This window comes from Mycteria americana, chromosome 1 (genome assembly GCF_035582795.1).
Source record: "Mycteria americana isolate JAX WOST 10 ecotype Jacksonville Zoo and Gardens chromosome 1, USCA_MyAme_1.0, whole genome shotgun sequence".
Classification (NCBI taxonomy): domain Eukaryota; kingdom Metazoa; phylum Chordata; class Aves; order Ciconiiformes; family Ciconiidae; genus Mycteria; species Mycteria americana.
This window is the reverse complement of record NC_134365.1, coordinates 66,463,935-66,490,955: the sequence shown is the minus strand read 5'-3', so window position 1 is coordinate 66,490,955 and position 27,021 is coordinate 66,463,935. Positions and strand designations below refer to the sequence as shown.

At 38.8% G+C, this 27,021-nt stretch overlaps 1 protein-coding gene across 1 annotated transcript; it reads right to left on the bottom strand.

Moving 5' to 3' along the window:
* Positions 1–151: 151 nt before the first annotated feature.
* SLC13A4 (solute carrier family 13 member 4) lies at positions 152–26,560 on the bottom strand. The gene is made up of 16 exons (XM_075491713.1): positions 26,386–26,560; positions 20,153–20,281; positions 17,399–17,535; positions 16,663–16,844; positions 15,863–15,917; positions 14,155–14,194; positions 13,424–13,501; positions 11,731–11,921; positions 10,323–10,442; positions 7,348–7,449; positions 6,107–6,208; positions 4,892–4,989; positions 3,572–3,702; positions 2,585–2,746; positions 936–1,073; positions 152–289 (listed from the first exon to the last, which is right to left on the bottom strand). Exons 1-16 carry the CDS (start codon positions 26,482–26,484, stop codon positions 152–154), a joined length of 1,902 nt encoding a protein of 633 aa, XP_075347828.1. The 5' UTR covers positions 26,485–26,560.
* Between the last annotated feature and the right edge of the window lie 461 nt (positions 26,561–27,021).

Below are 27,021 nucleotides of genomic sequence, written 5' to 3'. Positions count from 1 at the left end.
GCTATGGATCCTGGTTCTATGTATACACAAGTTTTCTCCTTTCTTTCATACGTGCAATGTAGGTTTAGTATTTTGTCCCAACTCACTTTGGTCTTGCACTTTTTTCTTTTTTTTCTTTTTTTTGTTTGTTTGTTTGTTTTTTCATTGGAGATTATGTTTGGCTAGTGACGTTGCTGACCGCTGCCCATTCTGGAAAAGTATTCAGCTGGAAAAGTCTAATTCCCCAAGTGTTGATTGCCACCATGACAACAGCCAGGCCAATCAGATTTACACCCAGGCCAGCTTTCACCTACAAAAGCAAAATGCATCAGAGCACAACCAATGACAACTTGATCAAAAATAGTTAACATGGAAAAAAGAAGACAGTAGGGTGTATGTATACTGACTTATATATAGTGTGATAAATTATGTATAGTGATTTCCAGAGCCAAAAATAGCACAGTGAGTATTATGTATCAGAGTGTACATTGTGGGAGTATTCAGGAGTGATAGTCAGAGGTTGATGCAGCTCATTGGAAAACTGGTGAGTTTGTCACTTGAACTTCTCAATCAGATAATCATAATGGGGTGTTATACCACACATAGCAGGCTGATAACTACATGACTTACTGTGGAGCTATGTGATAATCTAGTTTCTCATGCTCTCCTGTGCTTGTCTTAACAGGTCAAGGCAAAGGATTGTGTACTCCTGTTCTTTGATATCTTTTTAGATCGTTACATTCATGAAAAAATGAAGATGAGAATTGTGCGTATCCTACAGCAGATGTGTAGATGTTCTTAGCCTGGCAGCTCGGCCACGTAACAGCAGTGCAGATCAATAGGACTCTATATTAGTGCCAATATCATCGTTATTATTATTGGCTGCTGGATATGATCGGGACAAGGTGTTGAGGTTGCACTAAGCATGGGAGGATATACCCAATCTCAAGACTCACCATATCTTTAATCTGGCAGTGCCCATAACTGAAGACAATGGCATTTGGAGGATTACCCACTGGCAGCATCACCGCAAATGAGATACATATGGTGACAGGAATCAGGGTGTATAAAGGGTTGATAAGCAGGGTTTCTGACTGGAAGAAGAGAGGAGGAGAGAAATTTCACTTAAGCAATAAAATCCACTGTTCATAATTAGGATGAAAGGACCCTCTCTGCTTTACATGAAGAAAACAAGATTCTGTGAATGTCACCTCCCTAGTTTCTAAACCTAAGCATGGAAGTCTCTTTTGTTTGTTTTTTAGAGTAGAGTAGTGCTATAATTTGGAGCTGGTCATGCTCCAGGGTTTTCTCCTGATCCATTTCACACCGGGTGAGGGTGGAGATTGCTACTATTAGGCCTTATTGGTCTTTCCTCCCACTTGTTCTCTGTGTCATTCTGTGTTGTGTCTTCTGGGCCTTAACACTGATGGCCACTTCAGTCTTCATCCAAGAGAAGTCACAACAGGTTGGTATGAAGAACTTACTTCCTTCAGTTGCTGAAGATACTGAGACCATTATGTAAAGTCCTCCTGAATGGTGGTTAAGAAAACTAGATGTTCATGGTCCAAACTTGCATGGCAGGAGGGTGGTAATGATGGAATATTCTTTACAGTGGTCTAAAGAATTGTTCTTCCACTGCAGCCTTTGGTGGTCGTGAAATTTGGCATTTTCATTTACATTGCTGTGGCCTATTTTTATGTCAGAGGGAAAGGGAAGGGTATTCACAAGGCTAACTTCATTTTGGAGAGGGAAGTGTCTCCAGGTTACTTTTACAGTCAAAAAAGAGAAACTGCCTTAAGATGGCAGTTCAGACTACTAAAAGTAGGTTGCTGCTCTAAATTTCTCTTTAGGAGAGTCTCTTTCTGCATGGAACAGAGGTAAATTTGAACTCATAAGCCATACAAACATAATTACTTATTTTCATCTGACCATATCTTCATATTACCTCAGAGCTGTTCACATAATGTACTTTGGGACAATACCATAAAATTGTTATAATAGGGAAACACAACCTGCATTTTGCTTCACATTACATAAAAGAAAATAAGTAAGATGGTTTTCTCCAACTGCTATTCCAGTATGGAGTGAAATTTGTATCTCTTTCCTCTGCCTTTGTCACCAGTCTCCTGATTTTTTTCTGTCCCTTACAAACATCTCTGCTTACCGGATCACCCTCTTGAACACATTTAAATCTGATATAAAATTAACTACTACAGTCTTTTGTTACAAGTAGTGAGTGGGTGACTGCTAACTAATGAAGAACACATTTAAAATAACATTGATAAGAGTATCTCAAGCTTTATGTGGACTTCACCTATCTTCTTGATTGCACCGTCACCTTTTCTTGTACTTGGACTATGCATCCCTCAGTGCAGGAGCTATGTTTTCACTTTGTCTGAGAGGTATTGAATAAATTATTTGGTGCTAAAATATGCTTTTGGCTCCCCAAGTTTATTATTTTTCCTAAGCCCAAGACTACAGAACAGTAGCTTGGGAACCGAGGCTATTTTTCATGTGAGCAGAGTGCCAATACCCTGATGTCCTGAAACATTCCCACGAGCCTGTCAGGAAACAACAGACTAAAAATGCCATTGTTTTTACTCACCATGCTGCATAAAATAGGCAGAAAGATGGTTATGGTTGCTGGATTACTAACAAACTCTGTTACCAGGGACACCAAAATGCATGCCAGCAGAGTTACAGCCCAGTAGGGAAGGCTGCTCAGGGAGAGCATTTGGCGTCCAATCCATGTAGAAAGGCCAGAAGTCTGGGGAAAGGACAGAATTGCAAGAATTACTAAATACTTAGTGTCTTTGTAAAACAGATTCTTCTCTTTGGGGCAGTTTGCATCAGGGAATCCCACCAGCAAATAAACAAAGTTTAGGTCAATGCTTTTTGCATTTCCTTTTGTTCAGTAAACTGGATTTCACTACAGTGCCTAATAAATAGTTGTCCATAGTAACAAAGAGATACATTTGGCAGTTAATAACATTAAAATGGCACCAAGACTGATCTTCCCTCTTTCTTCAGCATGTGAACTGGATTATTGCAAATTGGTGATGAAGGATTGCACAGTCTGGGTAGAATTCATTTTGAGATTAAAATACACAAAATTAGTTGTCTACATGTAGGAGTCTATAGGAGAGCTAGATGTGTATTCATGAGTTATACAGAGTGTAGATATAGTCAGTAGAGCCTAGAGTATGATTTGTCCAGTCAGTGCCAGGAGCTTGACTCAGTTGCCTAAAGAGGAGCACCCAGTGGCAGCTGAGATGTTCCCCCTCTGTCTGGTTAGCTGCTAGCTCAGAAAGTGAGAGGTCTCCCTCAGATCCTGTGTCATGTCTGCCAGCCTTGCAGGAATATCTAGATGTTCTAAAGCATCTGAAATGGCAGATGCTTACACAATTGACTTGAGCCCTGACCATCTTTTTGTTAGCTAGATAGCTTTCCTTTGAGTGCAGGGAGTAGGGAATAGGTTAAGCACAAACTTGAAAGTATCCACATTGTAAATCCAAACTGGGGAGCATACCAAGGGATAAAAGTCCAGGTTTATAATTTTTTTAGGAAGGAGGATAAAAATCTAAATCCGTACCTTGCATCCAGCTGCTAAGGCGTAACCTCCTCCAACCAACACTACAATCTCCCAGGGCATGGTCTTCTGGAAGTCCTTCCAGGTAATGATGGGATCCAGTGTGTTAATATCTGTTGACTTTTCACCATCTCCTATATCAAAATAAAGCATGTGTGTGACCAGTATTACATTGGCCTTGTTGCAAAGATCTTCACATTTTTCACACTAGTAGGAGTAATGTAATATCCATGGGAGTTATCTTGAGAACTATCTGTGAGAGAGGTGAAGAAGCAGCACGTAGCCTATTTCTCTGGTTAGCTCGGCTTCAGAAAATGCAGCATATTCATTCCAAATGTCCTGACTTCCCCTTGGCTGCTCTGTTGACGTGAATAGTTATAAACGGTGTTTCAGTTGTGTTTCGCACCCTGTATTTCAGTCTATAGCTTTTTGAGGGACTGTGTGCTCTGTTGTGTATACGCGTGTGCAAATTATCTGTACACTACAAAGATGGAGTTACAGTGGGATTATTTTCTCAAAGAAGGGCATTTTCTCTCTCCAGTAGGCCATGAAGCTTGGTAGAGTGCATTTATGCCCCTAGGTTTTATCTGAAGACATTATTTTTTTAGATGCCTGAGTATTTTCTTGAAGTAGGAGTTAGAGAGTGCCATTTTTCCTAAATGCTGCATAATATATGTCAGTATAAAAAATAAACATATCTATACACATTTGTAATCTCTACATAAGACTCTATGCAGGCAATTCTATTTTCATACAGGACTGCTGAAAGCCTGGCACAGCAAACTGATCAATACCACTGAGTGCTACCTAAACATGAATGTGAAATAACAATCATTATTATTACCAAGAAGACTGTGAAAGAAGCATTGCACAAAATTGGAACTTTGTCTGGCATTTACTGACCTCTTTTATGATTATTTTATGACATTATCAATGATTCCTTCTGTATAAGTGATGACCAAATTATTTACTAGGGCTTATCTTCTGCTGATTTTGCAAACATCTGCATTATAGTTCTCTATATGGAACTCCACCTGAACGTTTCCTAAAACTCAGTCCTAAATTTTGGTAGCTCTGTTAACACAGAAGAGATGGTAGCCTCAGATACAAGATCTGTTTGTAATCTACTGGATGAGACAATATGAACTAAAGCAACAAAAAAAAAGTGGGGTTGATGTAGGAAGGGCTGGTATCAGAGGAGAAACTGAACCCTGACCTTCGACAATAAAAATCTCTTCTTGGAACATTTTACAGAGGACAGAAAAAGGTCATTAAAGGCACTGGAAAATGTGTCAGTTCTCTTTCTTGCTGCATCCTCCTCACCTTTTTCCCTTTTTCCAAAACATGGCTTTTTTGCTGGAATCAGGAAAAGAAGAAAACCAAGAAATACAGAGACAGTGGCATCAGTCCGGTAACCTTTCCTAGGAACGAAACAGTGGGGTTATCATAAAAACGATATCATAAAAACTAACAGAAACATTTCCAGACAAATTACATGGCTCCAACCAAATTGTTGCAGGTGAAGTTTTATTTCCACATCTGAAGTCTTACTAACAGCCCACTAGAAAAATATGTCTGCATATCAAGGATACAAACTGGGGTTTTTTTCTCCCATTTATAAAACTAACTCCTGTAGACAACTTCAATCACTGCTCAACAATTTTTAACATTCCAGTGAAAAAAAGAAATCCCTTTTGGTTTACAAATCTATTAACTCAGAGGTACAGAAAAATAGTGTGTTTACTAGAAGTAAGAAACAGTAAACACATTCTGGGGAAAACCCACACCTAAATGATCCTTTAGAAATGAACTGTAGATTGATTTTCAATTAAATGTTTAAAACTCATTCTGAAAAAATATTTTGAGGAGTGCCAAACTCCAGAGATCCTCAGGAAATCCCAATATTAGAAATTTTTTTTCTGTCAAAATTAGGATGAAAAATTAAAATAATTTTATGCAGTATAGATTAAAGAAAATTTAAGTTCAAATCACTTATTCTTTGATATGTATTGTGTGTTATAGTTAATTCTAATATAATTTGTTTCAACATTATTTAAAATAAAAGAAAAATTATTTGCTTCATTCACCATTCTGTGTAATATTTAATTGAAATGGACATTTTCTTGATAAAATTTCTCTTCAGAAAAATACTTTTTGTCAAAAATTATTATTTCAAAATAAAATTGAAAAAAAAATTTTTTTTGAATTACAGTTGCAATCTATTCCAGTGACAGCTTCTCTATGAATGCACTAAAATGTTTTAACTTCAGAATCTGACCCTCCTATTTTTTTACATTTGAAATATGTTTATTTTACTTTCTCTACTTAATTCACTCTGCTTACTGACAAAGAATACAATTTGCTGCCATGTGAACAGATGTAGTTTATAAAGCAAAAATCCTAATATTTGAATAAAGACTTAATTTTTCACCAGCTTGTTAAAAGTGGCTGATGATGTTTTAAGGCCAAAACTTATTGCAGAAAGTCAGAAAGTGCCAGGCCATATTCCTTTGCAGTTGTTTAGGGAATTTCACTTACTTCTCAAAAAAAGATGACCATCCTGGTACAAAGCCAGGCTCACGAGTAATCCAAAGCAAGGTCATCAGGATGAAGAAAAATCCAGTCACCATCTCAGGATAGCTAGAAATAAAAGCAAAAAAAAAAAGCTAGGAATTAAATCCAAGGTCTGTCTGAAAACCTGAGAGCAAATTGCAGAAGGAGTAAGAAAGTAGAAATTGCTTCCAAACAAAGGATAAAAACCGTATGGAAAATAGAAAAGAAGATTAGTTTGAATTAAAGAATTCTACATTTGGCTCCCAGCTGAGAACAATCTAAACTCAGTAAAAAATAGGCTAAAAATATGCATCTGTATTTGCAATTCAATCATTCATGGGCAAGACCTGAAGGAAAATATTTAGAAATGCTTATTTTGTATTTGCATTATTATCTGATTAAATGTGTTAGCAAGGTAAAGCTCATGTTACTATTCCACTGTAAACACTTCCTATTGCATTTTTTTAAAAGTGTAGAAAGAGTAAGAGGAAATGACGATGTAAATTAGCACAGATATTTTAAACACATGGAATAACTATAAGGTGACTTGAGGATACTGAGTGTTAATTTAGGATAATTTAAATTAAGTATGGTTTCATATTTAGGCACAGTCTGAACAACAGTCTAGATTCAGAGTTGATCATATTCAGCAAGCTGATCTGTCAACATTTCAGTTGAACGACACAAAAATGTTTTGGGAAGAATGGATTTTAGGAGGTATCATCCCTTTTGAAAAATAAAAATCTTGCAAAATAATCTTTTCAAGAGACATTTCTTGCCAGCATGAATAAAGATTATGGGCAACTGGGAGGGCTGGACATCTCATGGCATGGGAGATTGCTGCAAAGCCTTTGCTAACAGTGAACTTCTGTCCACCAAAATAAGTATGTGCCTGAATTGGGAAGGGAGGTCCTTTAATGATTTAGTTCAAAGGTAGAGACAAACCTTGACTCAGATGACCTTTAGACCTTGGTACAAACCTGAATCTTCCCTTTTATTTCCTTTTTCTTTAGAAATAAATAAATGAGTAAATAAATGCATGCATGTAACAAAGTCTTTGATTTGAGTTCATTTTTGCATTTAGTTCTACTCCTATCCTGGAAAGGAGGAGAAAGAGCTGACAGTTTGAGAATAATCTACATGAGCCAAAGGCAACATGGTGGGCAATATGAAAGGATGGTCCTGCCTAGAGAGGCAAATTCCTGAGGAAGGTGGGTCCATTTTACCTAACAGTTCCCAGTTTCTTATATTCTTCTTGAATTCTTCTCTCTGACATTTCTTCCCGTTTGGTCTTCTTCTTCTTGCTCACAGAACAGGTCTCTTTAAAACTGAGGTGGATAACACAGTAAAATTAGACAAGGGCATTAAGTGAAAAAAAAAGTCGTAAAAAATAACAGCAATGAGGCAAACTGAAAATCCCAGTTGCCAGACACTGTTGGGAGAAGATGTGACTGGGGCAAGGCCTGATGGCAATGGGAAGGGAAATTATTGCATGTGATCTTTGCATAGTCTAGTTTCCAGATCTTCTGAGAATCAATCCTAGACATAGTAGGAAGGTCCCCAGGGTGCTCAGACTAATACTGACCAGTATCATTGAGCCATCCCAAGCTGTGGCTGGGCTCCCTTTGTGTAGGCTTCCTCAAACAGCTGGTGGTGGCCAGATTTTCTGGTGCCAGAAACCTCCAAAGACGATGGCCAATTTCTATTATCACATGGAAAGGCTGTGACAGAGGCCAACTCTCAATAAATTTTTTTAATGGGGGAACCGTATGCTTTCCAGGCGGATCAGGGGTATCCAACAAATAAGGGGCCCAGTCTGGCTTTTGAGGCCACGTTTGACTTGAATATTCACGGTTCACTGTAAGTAAAGGGGCAAAGCTGTGCTGTGGATCCCAATACCCTTCACGACCTCTCTGCTTCTACTAATGCTAGCTGTTTCTAAACCAGGAACAATCGGTGTAGCACCAAATTGCCTCTGCCACAGAGGCCCAGGCAATCAGCCTAGTGTTTTTTCCCGGTGAAAAATGCCTGTACTTCTGCCAGGGACACACAAGCACAAGCACATTTCATAGCTGAATATATTTAAACCTGCTATATATTTGTATGAAAATTAGGTGAAGTCCTTAGTTTATTCAGATTGTCTTCATACTATAACAAAGCCTGGACATTCCTAATTGAAATTAAGATACTTGCAAGCTCAGTTTAACCTTTTCCTTTTCTTCTTTCCAGTAGCATTACTTTGCTGTGCTTTGAGCCACAAATCTTGGCTTTTCCACTCCAGCTGTACCCTGTGTCACATAGAGGTGCGTGGGGTGGGTTGAGAAACCTCTGCAGCTAAGCCAGTCTAAAACAGTCTGCAGCAGCAGGGACTTCAGTGACTGAAGTCCCATGGGAACACAATGGCCTGCTTTTATAGTTCCTGCTATTTTAGTATCTCATTTGGTACCCTACTGGAGATCCATGCCAAACCATGGACTACGATCTCCCTCCATGTATCTGATTATGGCCAGATTCTCAAAGGAATTTATGTAGCTTAAGAGGCCCTGTCTGGTTAACAAAATGTCTTAACCAGGCTTTTCATTTCACTTGTAAATGGGCACCTATGTGACACTTGTTTTTAGTGCATGTAGCACTGCCTTGCACCTGTAAGTATTTAAATTTCCTTGCAAACCTTGCTGTTAGACTCCAATAAAATCCACCAGCAGTAACGCAGCTGCTGGAAGAGAAGAGCTATATGATTTATAATGGCCAGTTCTGTAGTAACGATTCTACCCTTAGCTCTGCTTTGCTGGCAAAAATCATTTGGTGGGTCCATTATCCTTCCCCTTTGACCTAGTCTAGAGCCTAAAAAGCAAGCCTGACATTGTTCCAACTGGTCCAAGTAAGAACAGATTGATGACACTGGGCTTCCTAGGAAAAGAACATGGACATTACAGGAATTCAGTAAACATTTATGCACAGGCATTAGGCAGTTGTTTAAACATGCTATAAGTGTTTCTAGGCTTAGGAGGATGTGAAGGCAGAGTATTGTAGCCAAGCTCCTAACATAATATGTTCTTTAATGAACTGCAGTGAACAGGAGTCAGAGATTAAAGAGGCTTGGAATCAACCAGTACTTCTCAAAAAGTCGATAATGCTTCAGTCTCTGGTATTATTTAGAACAACATTAATCAGCATGAGGGCTTGGATGCAATGTGGAATTTCAATTATATTTATTTAAAAAAAAAAAAAAGAAAGTAATTGAGGGTCATGTTAGGGCCTGTTTCCTCTCAAGATTAAAAAAAAAAAAAAAAAAAAAGGTCTTGTTTTAGCCTTTTAGTATGGAACCACAAGGCTCAGGAGACTGGCTGAGAAAAGGACATGGAGTTATTCACCTCTAAATCACCTCTTCAAATCTAGTCAAGGTCAGCAGCAAGCAGAAGTCATTATCATTTTATTAATTGTCTTAGGTGAAATAAATTAGTGATGTCAGTTCAGCTTACTTTTAAGAGTAAACTAAATCAAATTAAGGCCACTTTAATTTTGAGTAAATGTGTCTGCACCACAATTTAATGCAGATTAGCTAATCCACTCTAAATGCACACATTTAGTCAATTTTCATTAACTTTGCTGAGTGCCTCTGCAAAGAGAATACATGGTACAAATGAACTAGGAGACTGAGCCTTGTTCTTATTGGGGCTAAGGGACTTACTGATATCAAAAGGTATTTGTCTCTTAGGCTGTGAGTCCTTTCGACTTTAAAGAGAAATATATGTGGACTCTGTTTACCTTTAATTTTAACTGGTCTTACATTAATTTCATTGAGCTGGAGGCAGATCTGAAAAGTGACCTGTTCACTTGCTGGTTTTTTTCTGTTCATCTTTTAAGCTGTACTTTTCCAAAAGGACTTTTAACAAGACATTTGGTCCACAACGGGATCCTCATGGTCATGAGAGTTAAAAAATCAGTTGAATGCAATTGTAAGGCTTTCCATCAGCAATGCCTAGGCACTTCACTGTCAAGCAGCAATACTGTACACTGCTGTCTATGCAGCACAGCCAAGCAGTAAGATTTCCTCTGGTAATTGTTCTGGCAAGAAGAAGGAAGTTGTGCCTTAGTTTTTGTCATATGCAACTGGAAACATCTTTATAAGGCATGTTCTAGAGGAGCCACAGATGCCCTGCTTTTGTAATCTTGAACATTTTGAACAGCCTGCACTCACTTGCAACCCAAGAACAGCCAATGCATCCAGAACCAAGTCAGGACCAACATGATGAGGGAGATGGGGAAACTGAACAAAAACCAGGTTCCAAAATTCACCACTTCAGCATTTGGGTAGTGGCTGTAAAGGAAAAAAAGGATGCACAAGACGTTAGAACAGTAAAAGGACAGGCATCTCCAATATGCATAGGTGCGCACACATATATTTGTGTATATATTTGTCATGGCATGATAGACAAATTGCATCAGTATGTATTTGCAACAGCTGCATTACATGTCCATAGTGAAACCAATTGCCAAAGAATGTCAATCATTGATCATGCCTGACAAACAGATGAGCCATATAGTGCTTCACACCTTTAAGACCAGATGGTCTGGATTGTCTATCCAGCTTCAAAACCCCTTAGAGTTACCAGGGGTGAAATTCTGGCCCTACCTGTGGTTTTTGTTAAAGCTCTTTTTAGTGTCGGCAGACATAACAATTATTTCACCCAGTATCTCTTTGTTTGTCTTATCGTGGACCGCCCAAATAATGACTGTAGTCTGCTGGGCTCTAACAAAGATGTCTGATATGTGCATTTGATGGAACTGTCCTAACAGCAAGGTCTTTGGAAATTCTGTAAAATCCAAATCCTTGGGTTAAGGATGGCTTCCAAAATTAGTTTTCTTTGCTACCACCATTTCAGGGAGAGAAATGAAGGATACCATGGCAGCAGTGGTAGTAGTAGATGATCAGAATCAGGTTTGAGCTCGGATGCATATCTGTGCATGAGGAGAAGTACCACCAGTCTTCTGACAGAGGTAACATTTATGTCTTTGAGAGCCCTGGGCATATATGATAAATGAAATACTTAGCTGATCAGAGGGCTGCTTCCCATCTTCTCTGAAGCGAAGGTGTAAGGCCACATTTCTAAATTTATTTATTTTTGCACTACATGTTGAGCAGCCCAAGTACCACTAGTGATACCTCTAGGTTCACCATGAGAACTCACTTTCTAAGAACGCATAGAACAACTTGAAGCTGATTTTATGACATTTCTTCTTTTGTGAGTATTTCTCTTTGTCTTCTTTGCTATATCTTCATGGCTGTAGCTTTTACTTTTCCAGGGTGCCTGCTGCCTTCATGATAATTGGTTTGTAAAATCAAAACAGTTGTTGAAGAAACTTAAATGTTACCACATACTGAGGAATTTTGATTTTGCATGGGAGAAAGACATGGATATGTATTAACTTAAGCTCCCCCTTTCAACCATTAACCATTAGTAATAACATTAGAGTAGAGGAGGAAACAAAATTGCCTTCAGACACACTGTCTTACAAGGGTTCCTTGAGGTAGTAAATAACCCATGGGGAAAGCCACAGAGATAATGACCCAACCACCATTCTCACACAACCACAATATCACTTACTTGTTGAAGTGTTCTAAGAATATGAGGCTAGTGGAGGTCCCTATGATGGTTGTCAGTCCTCCAATGGTTGCCGCATAGGAGATACTCAGTGAGAGGCATTTACAGACCATGTGGTCATGTCTGGTCTGATACCGGTACTTAGTGCGCAGGCCCAGTTCTGAGGGCTTAGGAGGCAGGACCAGTATCTGAGCCTGTGAGGGGATACGTTCACCAAAGAAAGCAGGTGATCAGAACAGCAGCCCAACTTGCTCTAATGCCATGGTGATACTGGTCCCAGAGAAACAACAGGTTTGTGTAAGAGGGGGCAGTTTTTTCTGCACAGGGATTAACTGGGATCAGAACTAGAAACCTGTCCAGGGGCCTGAAATTGCCTTGTCTGTGGCAGAAATGTAGGACAAACAGTAATCGGACTTCTGGCTGTTGTTTGGGCCAGCTCTAGTTCTGACTGGAATCTCAGTGGGATACCGAAGCCTTTGTGGGCTGCAGGGGCGGGATGCCAGCACTGCAGCAGTAGGAATCCATAATCCTTGAGGTTTATGAGCAGCCACCAGATAAATGCTTGCTGGACTTTTTGCACTTATAGTGGCTCAGGGCCTCTAATTAGGAATGGAGTGCTAGGGATCTCAGAAACAGCATGAAAAAAGCTGGGCAATAGCAATATGGAAGAAAAAGCTGCAGGAGAATTTTGCTTCAAAAGAAGCTTTCTTAGCGGTGTCAGGAAAGTCTTCATGTTGGTAAATGAAGTTCTTGTACTGGAAAAAAAGGTACAGTACTTCAAGGCACTTCACATGCAACCCAAGGCTGTAATTTAGGATCAGGAAAAAGGCAGCAAGTGGTTCAGATAGATTTGTTAAATTTATTAATTTGGATTTGGGTTTATGTAGTAAAATCTGTCATGCTATAGGTTCATCCTCATCATGAGGGTACCCTAGCTAAAGTCCCTGTAGGTTGAAAATGAAGTGAGTATAGTTGTTACAAAATAACCACTGAATGTGTATGGGAAATACATATAAGAGGAAATTAAGTATCAAGTGCAGCGCATTAGCCTTTTTTGGAAACATATGCTCAGATTCTTTTGAACTGTGAATGCAAATTTGTGTGTTGATTTTAGCCTAATCTTTCCTGGACATCAACTTATGCCATTAAGATACTACATAATCGTAGTCCAAACAGCAAGCACTTCTTGGATTCACTTAAGTAGAAATGCTGGAATGGACTGATGTAGTGGAGGATTTTAAGGGTTGATATTTGGCAAGACAAAAAGGAGATGGATACTAAGACTACCTAACGGACTGGCTAAATGGTCCGTGCCTGCTGCTGGTTTAGTTCTGAGTAGGATATTGTGTGTCAGGGATTGTTATTTTTGGGTTGGGCTATTTTCCAAGGCGGCTTTGCAAAAATAAAGGGGGTAGAACAGCCAAATAGGAAGGGAAAGTTGTGATCACATTACTGAATGTAAAGCTAAATAAATTGTACTAGCCATTGGGGGAGGGTCTTCTGAAAATAACTGTGCTGGGGGCATCTAAATGGGAGTAAGAACTAGCAAAGGGCCAAGCCACGACTGCTGCAAGATCATGGAGAACGATTCCATGTAACACAGCTTACAAGGAACAAATACAAAACAGTGGGGAGCAGGTGATGTTCACATCTGTCTTTTTCCTCACCCCCCGCCCCGGGTCTAACATCTCCTTACCTGAGGTAGATGCTGCCCATTGCTCTTAGAATTCATTGTTCCAATAGGGTTGGCTATCATGTGCACACCATTCATACTCTGCAGGGAGGCAAATGCCTTTGGATTAGCCTTTCTTCTCTTCCTAGGGGCACTTAGATCAGAACTGATGATGCTTTGTAAAGGTCATGGGTAGTGGGCTTTTGAAAAAAAAAAACCCACTAAAATTTCAGCTCTAAACTTTACAATGGAAAAAAAAAGATTTTAAAAAACTCAACAACCTGATTTTATTTTAAAGTGGTCTTAAAATTCAGATTATAAGAAGTTTAGGTCTTCTCCCTCTGCCATGTAGGAGAATCTAACAGATCCCTTGCTAGAGGCTATGACTTTGTGATATGTGTAGGTTGTCCAAGTAACTGAGGTGTCTCAGCTGCAGAAGCTGGCAATACCTAGACAATAAAAGTTCATACCTGAACTTGCTAGAAATGGTATGGAATTGTTATTTTGCTGACTGGATCTCAGGATCTCCAGCAATAAGTACAACAACCACTACAGAGCTAATGTTCCCCAACTTGATTTGGACTGACAGGTTAAATACAAAGCAGGACATTCTGCAATACGTACTCTCTGCCAACAACCAGTGCTTGTTTGAAATAAAGGAAACAGCAGTTTGTTGCAGAGCTGTGTGGACTCTGCTCTGATGGTTCCTGCATTAGAAGACAGTGTAGCTCAGAAGATACTACCTATGACAATACCTTTGAGTGCATCAAGGAGCTGAAGTCAGTAGTAGTAGCACTAAAAACAAAGAAAGGAAAATATACTTTAAAAATGCCTGTTCACCCAGCTCCCTCAAAAGGCACACATCACGGGTAGGAGGGGAACGTCTGTGGGAGAACTAGTGCCTACTGAAATGGTGAAGAATGGCATTTGTTAGTACCTCTTATGTGGTATCTTGGCCAGATACGTAAGAGTCATCATTATGTTTCACAGCTCTATCTCTAGCTGTGTAGCAATGGGGTTCCACCTCCATGAAAGAAAAAAATATGTATTCTAGGTAGTATATACTCCATCTAGGAATGGACTCCATTCACCATGGAGTGAATCACTGGGCAATCCAGCGCTACCGCTGTCTTGTTCTACTCAAGTTCTACCTCACCAACCTCTCCAATGGTGTTCCTGAGCACCTACCTGTACCACGTTAAAGCCTTCACTAAAATCTGTCCTGAGTGGCATGTGGACCATGCAAACAATCCATTGAACTTTTACTTTGACATTGAAAACAGATTTAATTCCAGAAGATGTCCTACTTTTCTTTTCTCAAATCAAATTTTAAGCTCTTTTTCAAGTAATACTATTTTAATAATAGTTCTGTTATGAAATATCCCACACATACTTTTCAATAGGGCTTAAAGGGATTAATGGCACAATGCCAGATTCAAAATTTGATTCTATACTGCACAGAAAATATGGCTGGGATAAAAAGAGATAACAACAGAGGGAATGTTGGAGAACCCATTAGTCTCCAGACTAATGACAAAACTATTTAGATCTTGCAAGTTAACTTAAAGTCATCAGCATGTGCTTTTTGAATGATAATGTTTGTTTTAAAGTAAATTTTAAAAGGTGTAACAAGAACTTGTTTCTCTTTTATTTTGAACAATTGTGAACAAAATAGAAGGCGCTCAAGAAGGGGTTGTGCAATTTATTCTCACACCTTGTAAGAAGATGCTCCTCAGGATTTAGCCTATAACATACTTTTAGGACAATGACTTGTATATTCTCCTGAGTATCTTGAAATGCTGGTTAATTTGATAATTTGATGAAGAAATTAGTCCTTTCCTTGATTTGCCCTTTTCACCTTACTAGACTTTAGCCCAAATAGAGACCTGGTTGAAACTGTTGATGTTTCAAACTTCTGAAGAACTTTGTCTATATTAAAAGAAATATTTTACAGGGTTTTTTTGGGGGAGGAGGGGTGTTTTTTGTTGGGGGTGTGTGTGTGTCCGTTCTCATCTCTCTCTTGAATGCTTTTGACAGTTCAGGCTTTCCTTAGGAATACTCTGTAAGTGTTTTCCCTCCAGATATGTCCTGTGAGCACTCCATACAGTGCTTGGATCCTCTCCATCACTGTTCCTTCAGGGGAACAGAAATAAAAATCACTCAGCAGCACTCTCTTGTATAGCACAAACACAGACTTCAAAAGAAGATCTTTCAAACCCTGAGAAACATTTTCTCTCTAAAATGGCCACAGTGTTAAAAAATAAATGAATCCTGGGAAGCTTTAGTGAGATCCAGACCATTACATTAATCTCATTTCTCATATAAGCCTTCCTTGTCAGTCACATCTAAAACATTCACTTGTAAGCTTCTGCTTGCCCTTCCTGGCTCTACTCCTGGGTTCATCTCATTGCAACCTGTGTAGGGCTCAAATCTCCAGTCGTGATGTACAGGTTTCATTCTTACTCCTCATTGATGAAGATAAGCTCCAGTGAAGGTTGACCATGCTTTTCGCTGAGACCTGCAACAAAGGAAGAGAAAGCAGCCCTTGCGGTAAGAACTGAGCTGAGCCCCTACGCCATGCCACTGAACGTGGAGAAGCTACTGCAAAGAAAACTTGTCCGAACCCTCTCAGGTACTCTGTGACCCTTATGCAGCATTTTTTTAGGTCATATTGTCCTGATCATGTGCCTCTGGTAATTAAAAGACTATCATACCTACGTATAACAGGCAAGGTTAGATGACATCATTTTCGAATCTGTGAATTGAAAGAAAAGAGGGATTCTTTTCTTCCCAAATCCTTTCTTTATGGGAAGGAATGAACGAAATGAACCTTAAGGCTCTTATAAATTTTTTTTGTGGCACCTGCTCTGACCTGGGCAGCCTGGAAGGGTGGGGGTAGAATGGGCAAGCGTGGGATTGTCACAGAGCACACTTTTGGGCCTCCTCTACATTTCTTTGACTTTATTGTCAGAGGTTTACTTCCAACCCTGTAAAATCCTATGACCTAAGAGTTTATGACACACAAACTCCAGTACATGCCCTAATTCAACATAAATAGTTGCCCAACTCCAGTTCTCCCATCACATCTTGAAACTTTCATTTTTTGAAAGAAATATCAGAGTACAAAAAGAAAGAGTACAGACCAGCACCTTTAGCAGTACAAGTCAGACAGCTCTGACCTTGATAGAATTTGAATAATGTGTATCAACGAGTCTGGTCACTGATAAACAAATGAGAAAAGAATGGCCAATATTGACAAATACCTATTGGCTCGTTTTCTTCAATAATGGTGCTGCCTGCAGTACTGATGACCTTGTGCTCCTCCTCAGCATTCACTAGCTCCTGGAGCACTGCCTCCACGATTGGCATCACCATGGCTGTGGTGGATGTGTTGGAAAGCCACATGGAGAGCACCGTGGTGCAACACATAAAGCAAAGAAGCAACCTGGAGTACAACACAGGGAAACCTTCTTGAGGCACTTTCAGAAATGTTAAAGGCCTCCTTGCCTAACATTTTCATTAGTCAACTTATAACTACACAGGGTCTTATTCTTTGTGTGGGTGCCAAAATACCATGCTGTGTGCAGATAAAATGCTGCCTTGTGCTGAGAACTGTCATAAGACAATGTATCATTGGAAGCCATTTGCTACCCCACGCGGAAATCAGCATATGACATGAGAAACAGCAATTTTCAGCATATCCAGGATTTAAGCATCCTTTTGTGTTTGCTAAACAACAGGCAAAGAAGGAACAGACAGACTAAAATCAGTATCAGTAAAAAGTAGAATACAAAGGGACAACAAGCCAAGGAGTAGGAGGTGGCAGAAAGAGGATGAGAAAATTTTAAGCTTTCAAACTCTGAAAGGAAAGGTGGGTAGGAAAAAAAGCTCCAAACCAAGCTAGCTTTTGCCCACGGATGGGAAAGTCAGAGTTGTTATTTGCTCTTTCAAGCTGCTGCTGTCAGCCTCAGACTACCCCAAAGTCAACAGTTCACTCACATGCCTGGCTTTGCTCCAGCCATCATGACCATACGCAAGGCGATTCGCTTGTGGAGATTCCACTTTTCTACAGAAGCTGCCACACAAATCACACCCATGAGGAGCAAAGTTGTGTTCTTGAAATATTCGGCAGCCACCTGCATTAAGGGCAAGGGGGAAATAGTTAAAAAAGCAGTAACTACCCTACACAGAGAGCATGCTGAATGAGAAGTAGTATGGTATTGTGGATTTTTTCCCCCTTGAGAAAGAATGACAGGGAGCTGGAGAAAATGAAGAATTCATGAGTCAATATGTTCTCTTTAATCCCTTTCATGTTGTGTTTACAAATAACAAGTCTCTATACCCACTTGTTAGTAGGTTTCTTAGCTTTGAAGAGATCAAGAGAAATTTTACTTTTTTGAGCAGGATGTTCACTGCCTGCAATTAATCATACTCGGCTAGGTCCAGACTGAAAAAGCCACAGACAAACCTCTGCACCGAAGGCAGCTAATTCATGTGCTTCAATCTGCTTTTTCATTCTGGAGATGACGTTGTCTATCTTGTTTGTATTTCTTATGTCTTGTTCAACTGTTGGGCAAAATGTGGCATCCCTAGAACCTACAGCTTCAGGAAAAGTCCTTTGGGACATGCTCTCTGCATGCGATAAAGAAAAGTTGGGATATTGCTGAGATGATCCACAAACCCTGTGCCAGAACTTTTCACAATGGAAATCCATCTCCATTGTATCATGGAAATAGGGCAAAGTTTCAAAAAAGAGAACTTTAAATTAAAGAGGATGAGCAAAAATCATCAACTGGCTCAGGAAAAAAAATCAGAGACCATGCATGGTCCTCCAAAGCAGCATTCTTGAATATGTGGCTTGCTAAGATATGAGAAGATGTTCTGTGAAGTGACTGCAAAAATAACAAATGAAGCAAACCAAAACATTCACACACACACACGCACACACACTCTGTCTCTTGTGTGAAAGCAAAACAAAATGGGAGAAAACAAAAGTTATAAACAGATGCTTGGAGTCTAGCTAAATTTTTCATTTCATTCTGATGCAATCTTTCCCAAGCTGTTGCTGGAATATTTTTCCAAAAACATAGTTTCTTCAGTTTAAAACTATTCCTCTAACCAAATGTAAGCACCAGAATTTTAAAACAATTAAAGTCAGTAGAAGCAGTACTTTTTCCATTATCCTCAGTTATACTGACACTCCATAAAAGTGCAAGAATGACACTAATGTTCTTTTGTGAAAGCTGCAGCAAGTTAAGTATTTAATTATATTTATTTAACAAATCCCCATGGTGACCTAAATAGACTTGGCCACCATAGTTGTGTGCCAGAATTTTAAATACCACTTTTTTGGCTTTCTTCCACTGGTTTCTTTCTCATTAACTTTCTTTATTTTCCTGGTACCTTGTTAAAAAAAGATCTTGAACTGAATGAATGGAATCCATCAAGCCAGCAGCACAAAGAATCTGTTGTTTTCCTTTATTCCTTTCACGGTCATTTTGGAGAAACAAGTGAATACTAATATTCTTATTAATACACACATACACACCACACTGGCTCATGTTCTTAAGCCCCTGTGAGTTAGTTGTAGCTTAAACTGCTACACAAGAGCCCTGGGTTTCTATGGTACTCCAGAAGAGCAGACTAGAAATACTGCAGCATCATCAGAGTTGTTTATTTTAAAATACAGGGTTTTATTTCTATTCCTAAAGCAAATAATACATTCTCTGCAGTAGTCCCACTGTCATTTAATTTGATAATACAGTGAACTTCTGTCAGGCTACCCTTAAATTTTTCTTCTCCAATATGCCGCAGAATTTTGTAATGAAAATGCGTAACTACTTTACCTTTATGTTAGGAAAAAAAATCCTGAAAATATTTAACTGTATTGGTATGGAAATGTACCTGATTGTATTACACAGTTGTTACACCATTGGGAGGAATAAGACAGGTCATAAAACTCTTGGTTCATGCTTGACTCCATCCATTTATGGGCATGGCCAGTGGCAGATCGTGTTAGAAATTCAACAATTTTATGGTTGCTATATATTCTTCTGTGTTCTTATCTGTATTTCTAGTCCTTATAAATCAAGTGTGATGCCCTCTCACCCCCAAAAAAGAGAGAGAAAAAAGCAGGAAAACAGAAGCTGTAGATGAAATAAAATAAATTCTTGGCATATCATGAAAGGAAATCACATTCATCAAAAACTCAAGTAAGCAAATTCAGAACTGATCAAAGAGACTTTTTTGTACAGCTACTTCTTTGCCTTAGAACTCATGGCTACAAGGCAGCACTAAGGTTACAGCTTGGAAAAAGGACTAGACATTCACCTGGAAAACAAAATTATCTAGTCTTATACAGTAAAAGGTAGCTGTTTTTAGAATATGTAGCCTCTTGCCTTATACATCATCTATTATAAATATAATTGGAATGAAACTTTACAGTTTATCCCATAACTGCTGTTTACATGGTTTTGGAGGAGGGGAGAAGTGGGCTCTTTTAATGAAATAGGTTTTGGGAATTGTTGGTGATGCAGTAGCTGACAGGCTGGACTCCCCTCTTGGCTAATATAGCCATTCCTATATCTATCTGCAGTAGAAGAAAGAGCTGGTCGGCCCAAGTTACGCATTACAGGATGTACACTTCTTCCTCCCACACGTCTTTGTCTTGCTAGTCCACTAAGATTAGTTTTATTACAATAATTAACTGAGAGTAAGAAGACTAAATGTTAAAAATGTGCACACTGCTCTGACCTCACTGGACTTCATGACTCCAAAAAGTGGGTATAGGAAAGCAGGAACTAAGGCTGCTGCACCAAGAGGTACCGCTTCAGAGACCCAGTATACAGCCGTCACGATCAGCACGTAGGCACATGAGGCTTCCTGTAGGGAGAAAGCATGGAGGTTACATGTTACTGCCACACCACCTGCTGTGGAAGCCTTTGTGAATGGGTTCATAGGACTCATCAGACTGAGGGTGCCTGGACTTACAAGGACTGCATAAGGACCTCCTGAGGTGCAACTGTTTGGGTCTGAATCTAGGCTACCATCGAAAAGGTCAATTCCAGAAGATGATGTTAATGAAAGGTTTTGCACGTAAGCTAGGGCAAAACATAGGGATAAACATATTTATCAGCAAAATAATGGTTCCAAGTGCATTTACAGATTTGTTTGAATTTAATAATCCAATATTTACCAAATGTTCAACCATGACTCCTCAGATTGGGCCTGTGAAGCTGGTATTTCTACATGGCTATCTCTCCAATATTGGACAAGAACAGGAACCTGTAGTTTTCAGGATCAGATGAGAATGTTCACATTTGCCATGGCATGGATAAAGCCACATTGGGGAAAGCCTTTGGGGAAATGCTCTGAAAGACTGCTTTTTTTAAACAGTGTGCAAACCTACATTTTTTATCAGTTGATTTTATTTTCTCAGGTGATTTCTACAGACCCTTAGGAGAAGACCATGGACCCGAAGGGTTTAGAGGCAAAGAGTTAACAAAGTTAATCAAACAAATTTGCTGCTGTCCAAGGTTCTGGTAGAGAAAGCCACGACAACATTGTGCTGAGCATTCATGGAGAGCTGGTATATGATGGGAAAAGGTGCTATCTGCTGAATATTTTTACAGGAAAACACAGGTAGTCCAGAAAGTATTCTGGTCCATTTTTTAGATAGATATGTCTTTATTTATGGTATCCCGTGGAGTTCTCCTTAGGCTTAGTTTGTTTATGCTTAGAAACCTGGGGATATTTCCTGCTAATAATTACAGAAATTACCCTCAGGAAAATGTTTTTCCTTTCCTTTCTCAAATTTGAAGCCAGATTCTGTACTGGGTCTAACTGCCAGTTCTATGGAAGCTAGTAGGTCTGCACTGATTTACACCAGCTATAAATCTACCTGTTCTTCATTATTCACTGGATGTTCTGTATGAACTTATTAAGCCATATGGATTTACAAGCCACAATGGCTATGGTTTAGAAAATTCACTGTTCACAAATGCTATTTGAGTGTGTTAAAATATAATTTCATTACTTTTGTTTCCTGGTCAGATGATTCCCAAATTAAGCAGCTTTCAAGAAGTCACACAAGCAAGCAATTCCCACAGATCCTTGTGCAAATCAATGAGCTTGTATGACACTTCATTTTTTTACAATCAGTTTTGTGATGGTAAGGTCTAAAGTAAGACTATGCAGTGATATGGATTCACTGGAATGAATCAATAGCTTGTATTTAAATTCACGTTTACACATGTCCTTTTTACATTACCACAACAAAGAGCCACATTCAGCTGTTCCTCTTTTTTATTAGAGCTTATGGCAATAACAGACAGAACACAGCCCAGAGAAAAAGTTAAAATAGATTGCTATATGTGTCATTTCCTTTACTTGCTTAAAAACTCCAGCCAAGATTACTCAGAAGCTTGGGTTTAAATTAGCTGCCAGACCTTGCTCTGACTCCTATTTCAGAAAAGTGTAACATTAAACATTTCTGATTCAAGTAAGCAGGGCCACCAAAATAACTGAAACAAGGTTATCAGGAAAAATAATTTCCTTGAATTAGATAAACTTCAATTACTTTAGAGACTATAAAGAGTATCTGAAAGGCTATTGGAGAAATTTCACTCTGGATTTTTCCTTTATGGATGGACAAGTACATTTGAATTTATGAACTATACAGAAACATGCATATTTGTTTCTTTTCCTTAACTATTATAGAAGAGTGTTTTAGGTTTTAAGCTCTCCAATACAGGTTTCACTGGTCCTCTATGATCAGGTCCTTCAGCAAAATATTACAATAAAGGATTGTATTGCAGTCGTAGCTTCATTGCTACCAAGGAAAAATTATAAGAGAGGATAGAGAAGGTTGTCTTAGACTGGATGAGATCAGAGGGGGGTTTTTAATATTCATAGATTATGGAGCATGCATTTTATAAAATGGAATTGCTGTGCTCTTTGAAACTCCGAAGACTGGTGTTCAGTTTGTAACAACCTCAAGTGATCACTCAGTAAAAAACCAAAACAATAATTTTGACTTGAAAATGGAAATAATTTAAAAAATGAGATGACAGGCATTAGAAATTTTTAGTAATCTCTACTAGGAAGACAAAACTATTCTAGATGAGAGTCATGAAGCTGATGGATTGGCTCATAAACATTAGCCAACTTGCTGCTCAGTCACCTTTAACTACATTATACTTCATGGTTAATATTCCATAAAGAGCAGAGCATAGGGTCATTTTTGTGACCTAGTGACTATTTGACGCATTTTTTATTTTTTAACTAATTAGTTTCTTCTAACAAACTACTATGTTTGCATGGGCTCTGTATGACATTTAGCAGTTGTCTGAGGAGAAAAATGCCTTTTAATGAAAAAACATTGTTTTTTATTTTAAAGCAATGCAGATGTAAGATCCAAGAGATATGTTTTGCCGAAATTCATAAAATTATTTTCATCCTAACCTGATTCCAAACTATTTTCTCACTCCAGAAATATACTTCTCTTTAATTTCTTTGAGCATAGATTGTTATTTTCTATTGCTCTTCTATGTGTAGCAATAAAGTAGACTAATAGTGGAAATGGAATAGGACAAAGGGAATTTGCATCTCTATCAAAACCTAGGTGGGATGGGCACTGAGTCTTTGTGTTTCCTATATACTAGGCTGTAATCAGTTTACAAACAAAACTAAAATTAAGCACATTTTTAAACAGTATAAAACTAGGTAGCAAGTACTAGGAAAGCCAAGTTTGATAATCTCCACTAAAAACTTAATCAGCTTTTCTAGCAACTTTCTCTATTTATTCTCTCAGTGCTTTAAACTAGCTCGTTTCCAAGAGAAACCATATTAATCTCTTCTGTTTAATTGAACTGAATTTATATATTTAATTAATGGTTCCCAGAGCTACTAAGTATGGGACTGAAGTAGTGGCTGTATAATTTTAACTGTTTCACCCTTCTCACTTCTTGTTCTGCAGCTGAAAATTACTGTTAAGCCCACCTCAGGGCTTGAAGCAGGGAATAGGAAAACATGTGATGGCTGGAGGGACTATCACCTGTCTTCAGTCAGTCCCTTAGGGAAAGACAAAAAAAGGAGCTGAAAGGAAGCCATGGCTAAAAGTTCCACAGTAAGGGTCATGCATAAAACTTCTGTAATTAAAACATCTGATGATCTCAGAGTGATTTAAAAGAAGAATAAACTCTGTGTTGGAGATTTGCCCACTTCAGGATGTGCATTGCATATCTTGCATGCAGGCATGTGGTTAAGCTGTGCAAAGAAAAGGTAGTCTAGCCTCTGGACTACCATCTTTGAGCTGATGGGATTACACTATAATTCCCTCCCTTAATCTTGTGTAAATAAAAACAAAGGTGAATGAAAGTATGCCATCCATGGCTGTTCAGAGCATGTTCGGAGCATGTTCAGAGCTTTAGGGTCCATTCTGCTGATTGGGCATGTCAAGGTGTCAACATCACCTGATGCTGCAGGTCTCACAGCTTACAGCAACTCTTGCTGACTTTTGAGGAGTCATCCATGTGTCCTGGATTGGGTTCAGTCTGGCCACAGGATCAGTGGTCATAGGAGACCCTGCCCACAAATGACTGAATTCATGTGGCATGCTTTATGGTATCACTGGTGACTTTATGGAAAAAGGTGGATAAAGATGAAAAAAGAGAGGCAAAAATGCTCCCATGTCACTGTTAACAATGAAGGAAATAAGGACAGAATGAAAAAGACCCACAGTTTGTAAAGCACACAATGTTTTTTTTCTGTATGCGTCATGACCTGAAAGGCACTTATGCATGTGCCAAACCTTCTGTACAAGTCATAGTTCAGGTATAAATTTTGGAAAGGGAAGAATTCAATCAAATTTTCACAGGTTTATTTTTTACCCAACCATTTCTTGTCACAAAATAAAAGAAAAGAAGCTGTGGTCATTATTCCCATAAGCCATATCTACAAACAGTTCTGAGTCCTTGTGCTCTGCTCCCTTTGATCTCTCTTGCCACTACACATGTAATGCTCCTTTGATGATATCAGCACAACTCTGGAAATGTCAAAGAACCTGCAAGCTGATTCCCTGCAGAAATGCAGATATAAACCCCCTGGTAATTCTGATCTCTATAAGAAAGACAAAAAAATAATATAATTGTCTGATAACTGGAAATATAAGTCAGCAGGTGAGAAATTTAATCTTCAGGTTTAAGAAGTAATCATAGTCAATGAGTTGTAACAAAGTAAATACTACAATAAACCACTTGAATAGTGTATTGTCGACTGAGTGTATTTGGTGTAGATGTTTTCTTAATAGCATTATATCCTTCCAACTCTGGGTCAGATTCACAGCTATACTTTACCATCTGTGGTCACTCATGTATATATAAAGTTGATGTAAAACATCATCTGATGGCTTTTCATATCACTTTGCAGTAAAGCAACACCATGAGGTGCAGAGTAATAGCGCAGAGGAGCTTGTAGCGTATAATAGCAATTTTTGCAGCAATACTGTCAGTGAACTTCTGTTTCAGCACCCATATGATGCTATTACAGTTTCCTTGATTATAAGAGTTTCCATATTGCATCCTGTACCTCTGAATCCAGTAGGGAGCAAATATGAGTGACAAATTTTAGTGCAATGAATCTCATGTTTCCTAGGAGAGGTTCTCAAGGGACATAGAGCATGCTGCAGTTACAGTGTCATATGGGCATGTCAGGGAGTATCTGTTCTTGTGTTGCCCTTCCAGTGACTTTGGGGGAGATTAAACCCTTTTTTAAAATAAGCCTCTGTGAAACGGTGAGCCCTGCTGTTCTCTGAAGGAGCACAATTGTCTGTCATTCATTCCCGAGAGAGAGAGAGGAGATGGAAAACTACTATAAGAGGACAGCCAAGATATACATTGAAGTTCAGAGCAGGAAAACCCATTCAAAGTGCAACATACAGCTCAGTGGTGTAGGAACATTTCCTTCCTATGAATCCTGTTTTTCTTTCCAAACAAAATACTACAGTTTTATTTTTGAAAACTGCTATACAATTTCTAATCCTTTGCATTTCTATTTGACAAAGTAGTAGTGTTCATAAAGCCTCTGGTACTAGAAGGAAGAATTAATCTTTAGCAGGGTAGACGAAGGAATGGAAATTGCTGCACCATTTGGTCAGATTTATGTCTAGCACTATGGAAGCAGCAGCTGCAGAATTTTTAATACATTGCAAATTTTGAGAAGTTAAACATCACCATCTCTATAAAGTAGGAAAACATTGTTATTTTATGGTTTACGACTGCAGAGACATGTACAGAGAAGAGTTAACCACATGGCCGAGGGTACTCAGTAGCTCCAAAAGAGTGTCAGGAGTGCAGCTGCATTCACTCCCATTCCCTGTGCGTGTTAAGCACAGACTATTCCCTCCTTTGTATTGTCTCTGAGCCATCATTTATTAGCCACTGCCAGAGCTGCAATGTTTCAGTAGAGGTGCCTACACCTCCTTGAGAATAATGGTGGCATATATGGTCCTACATGTCTGTCACTGAATCTTAGCTCCTGTCTCACTTGAATTGCTGTCCTATAAACCCACACTAAATTGAAAGTTCCTCCATGCATACTTATTATTAAAAACTAAAGACACTAAAAGTATTCCTTTTAAAGACCTCTCCTTAAAGAAAATTTTATTAGATATGTTTGTTCTGTCCTCCCTTCCATACACACATTATTGTAGAAAAAGAAGAGATACAATATTTCTACTTTAAAGTAGTGCTTTACTAGCTCCACCTGGTTCTTTAGCTCTGCTTGTGACGTGACTCAAGGTAGCTCTGGTTCTTACTGTGATGACTTCTCAGTGACCTTCCCAGTCCTTCAAATTTGAGTCCTTGTTTTTTCTAAAAGCAACACTTATTTAGGTCTTTGCCTTTCTTTCTGCACACTGCAGACTTATCCAGCATGACTACCTACTGCACTCAGAAGCTTTGTTAAAAAGAAAATGAAAATGTACTTACGCTGCTGGGGTATAAAAGCGGCAGAGGAAGCAGCAGAAGTGGAATGAGAACAACAAGCAAAAGATTTCTGGATCGGAGAATCTCCCTCATCATTGCCATACTCTTTTACTTTCTGGTGGCTTGCTTCTCCTTGGGTTTCTTCTCCAGTTCCTCAGATACTCCAATGTCCACTCCACGTTTTCATTCACCTGTGCCTGGATTTCCCTGAAAGGTCTCTCACTGCCTCATTTCCTATCCCCACCCAGCCACCTAAGATAGCTTTCTTAATTTGTTTATTCTTCAATCTGTTGCTTTGAAAAGAAATCTTAATGATTTTTCAATTAAAAAGACATTCAGTTTAAGTAGGGCTCACCAGCACATCCAAATTATTATCACACCATATCATGCAGAGGTTTGCAAGTTGGAGCATAGTGATCTTTTGTAAATTTTTCTTTTTAATTCAGAATCACAGGTGTAGCTGTTTGGCATTCTTATCCCCATGTTTTAGAAGGTTTCTTTCTTCCATCATCCAGCAATGTAATTCCTGTTTTCATTAACCAGGTGAGATACGTTTCAGGCTGCTTCTTTTCCTCCTGTTTGATAGTCTGAATGTCTCAAATACAGGTTTCTTTTTTTCTGGAAAATTGTTAAAACAAA